The sequence below is a fragment of the Gossypium raimondii genome, chromosome 7, assembly GCF_025698545.1.
Source record: "Gossypium raimondii isolate GPD5lz chromosome 7, ASM2569854v1, whole genome shotgun sequence".
Taxonomy (NCBI): domain Eukaryota; kingdom Viridiplantae; phylum Streptophyta; class Magnoliopsida; order Malvales; family Malvaceae; genus Gossypium; species Gossypium raimondii.
The window spans coordinates 16457207-16460811 of NC_068571.1; the positions used below are offsets into that span (position 1 = coordinate 16457207).

At 31.1% G+C, this 3605-nt stretch overlaps 1 protein-coding gene across 1 annotated transcript; it reads right to left on the reverse strand.

Moving 5' to 3' along the window:
- Positions 1–783: 783 nt before the first annotated feature.
- LOC128042502 (uncharacterized) lies at positions 784–1310 on the reverse strand. The gene is made up of 3 exons (XM_052633859.1): positions 1198–1310; positions 1031–1126; positions 784–919 (listed from the first exon to the last, which is right to left on the reverse strand). The coding sequence occupies exons 1-3, from the start codon at positions 1308–1310 to the stop codon at positions 784–786; spliced, it is 345 nt and encodes a 114-aa protein (XP_052489819.1).
- Positions 1311–3605: the final 2295 nt, after the last annotated feature.

Here is a 3605-nt window from a genome sequence, read left to right on the forward strand (position 1 = left end):
ACCTTCTAATTATATCAAAACTAATTGAAAAACATTTTGAAACCATGTTTTTACTTAAAATCCCAAATTGACCAATAATGACTCAATTTTTACTTTTATTTGAAACATGCAATTTGAGGGTTAATAATTTACTTTTAAGGACTAGATATTATGAAAAACTCATAAGAAATCAAAAAATTCCTTTGATTAACAAAAATTGGACTTTTGATGCAAACTCGAGATTTAATGGAGTTTTTGGGTGTTTTGAAGATATTTAATGGAGGTTTAAGGCTTAGATAATAGTAGAAATCGAAGAATCATAGTTTGGGAGTTAAAATTTAGTGGGAAGACCAAGGGAAATCAAAGGGATGACAATCACAATGAAGGGGGAAAAACTGTTGTGAAAACATGTTGGTGTGGGAAGAAATAGGTTCAATTTTAAAAATTGGCAAAACTGCAACATAAATGCCCATAGTTTTGACTCTGTTACAAATGAATCCTATTTCTAATATTAAAGGTTTCCAAAGCACATTTTCAAAAATTGATTTGATTTTATAAAAGCTATAATCAAGAACATTATCAATATACCATGTCGTGAAATTTCGAACACTCTAAGGCTAAAATTCCTAAAATACCCCTAAAATTCTTAGGCCTTATTCTGGGGTGTTACAATTCTCTTCCTCTAAAAAGAATTTCGTCATTGAGATTCCCTAAACTAAACAAATAAGGATATTGCTGTTTCATTGTCTCTTCAGCTTCCCAAGTAGCCTCTTCAGTCTTGTGGTTGCGCCACAAAACTTTAACCTACGAAACTCTCTTATTACGCAAATCCTTCTCTTCACGAGCTAAAACTTCAACTGGTTCTTGTTCATAAGTAAGATCATCTTGGACTTCAATTTCCTCAACTGGCACTACATGCGACGGATCTGAACGATACTTCCTTAACATAGACATATGAAAAACATCATGAATTCGCTCAAGTTTTGGCGACAATTTAAGATGATAGGCTACCGAACCGATCCTCTCAATAACTTCATAATGTTCAATATACCTTGAACTCAATTTACCCTTACTCCCAAATCTCAAAACCTTCTTCCATGGTGAAACTTTCAAGAACACCATATCACCAACTTGAAACTCGATATCTCTTCATTTCAAATCCGAATAAGATTTCTGTCTATCAAATGCTGTTTTCAACTGATCACAAATAAATTTTACCTTTCTTCAATCTCACGAATTAAATCCGATCCAACAACTCGTTTCTCATCCAATTCTGTACAACATAAAGGAGCTCTACACTTCCTGCCATACAACACTTCAAACAGTGCCATACGAATACTTGTTTGAAAACTATTATTGTAAGCAGATTCTGCCAAGGGAAAATATCGCTCTGAACTACCACTAAACTTGGTCACACAGCTTCGCAACTTATCTTCTAAAACTTGAATTACCCTTTCATACTACCCATCTGTTTGGGGATGGTAAGTCGTACTAAAACTAAGCTTCGATCCCAAATCTTCTTGCAAACTCTTCCAAAACCTCGAAGTAAACCGTGGACCCCTATCTGAAATAATTGAAATGGAACCCTATGAAGACGAATAATCTCAGCAATATACAACTCAAATAACTTATGCAAAGACTAATTAGTATGCACAACTAAGAAATGTGCAGTTTTAATAAACCGATCAACTACAGCCCAAATGGAGTCAAAGGGAAACCCGAAACAAAATCCATAGTGATCCTTTCCCACATCCATTTAGGAATCGCAATCGGTTGCAACAAACCTGAAGGAAATTAGTGCTCTGGCTTAACATTTTCACGAACCATACATCGAGACACAAAATCTGTAACATCACTTGTAACACCCTTTAACTCGAATCCGTCGCCAGATTAGGGTTATGAGGCATTACCTAACAAAACACAACTCAGAACAGACATTCAATTGAATTCAAGTACTAGGCAATATAATCTTCTTTATAAAAGTTTTCTAAATCAATTAATATATATATTTAAATCATTTCACATATACAAATCACACTTCATTAAAACAAAGTTCGAATCATATGAAATTCAAATGCATGGCCTTCGAATGCCTAAAACGTTATTGAACACAAAGAACAAATCATTGTATACAAAATTTGCATGCTTTATAATCAATTCAAAGTACATATACCGAACCATTCAAGCATAATAAAGTTGCATACTTTGCCATTACAACTAAATCAAAATAACTAATGTATATTCGAACATATAATCATCTCATACCTAGCATGCATTAAGACATCCATTAATTCAATTTCATTTATTTAACAATTACCAAACATATCATATACTTAGCCATTTTAATTCATCACAAGATTATGCGCATAAACTATAATAATTTAAAGCATCTTGAACACAAATAATAACCAATAATACACTTATTTCACATGCCAAAATACCATAGTTAGAATACATACACTTAACCAATAAATTAGCTACCTATTAGGTCATATAGGAAACCTTATTTACTTCATATTTATATAATCAAGCCATACATATATCACATATTTTAACAAGCCAAATATGTTCATACACACAATTCATTATTTACCATTTAACATTAAACCTTTATAGTAAATATATATACAAATATATTATAAGCTTATAGATACCGTAACATAAATCCAATACTTTTCCATCTCATATCAAATTATTCAAACCAAACACCTATTCATCCTCACTCACAAACCATACCATATAATGCATTTTCAAATAATTTAATTACAAAGTCGAATGACCTTAACCCATTCATTACTAATACCTAATTTACATAAGTTAAATCATGTCAAATAGCCATAACAAAACATACTAATCATATCATACATATATATAACACAACCAAAATCACTTAAACTTAGCTCTTACTAAAATACATCAAACATACCTCATCTACCTTATTACCGAAACACATGAACAAAACATCACCACATATATATATGCCATACCATGTAGTTACAATCCATATAAGATTAAACCATGACCAAAATAAACTTAAGCCATAATTAAACCAAAACCAAAAACAAGCAAGGAAATTAAGCCATTTTTGAATGGCTTTCATACAAACACTTTTGAATTAAAATAACTCCAAAGCTAGCCTATACATGCCATAGTTTTCAAAGAAAAATTTCAGCTTATAAAATACTGAGGTTAGTCGATAGTGTGATAGACTTTGCTGACGATTCCCGAGCTCATAACTTGACTCCAAAATCTATAAAACAGAGGTAAACAAGAACACACCCAGTAAACTATTTAAGCTTAGTAAGTCATAAGCAAAAGAGTCATGAATTCATATACCCAATTTATTCATAGTAAATAATGATAAGTTATAATAATCTCATATATATATTTTTTATAATTTCAGTATCAAATCATGTATACTTTGTACCAACTTTCTTTTGATCAAATACTCATTTATGTATATTAACATATTTTGTCTTCACCTTATGCAATATATTAACATCACAAGGCCGAATTTGTATATAATCACACAAACTTTCACATAATTCACATTAACATGTATCATTATATCAATAATTCAATCATTCAACTTACCTTACTTTCATAACATAGTATATGTACATACC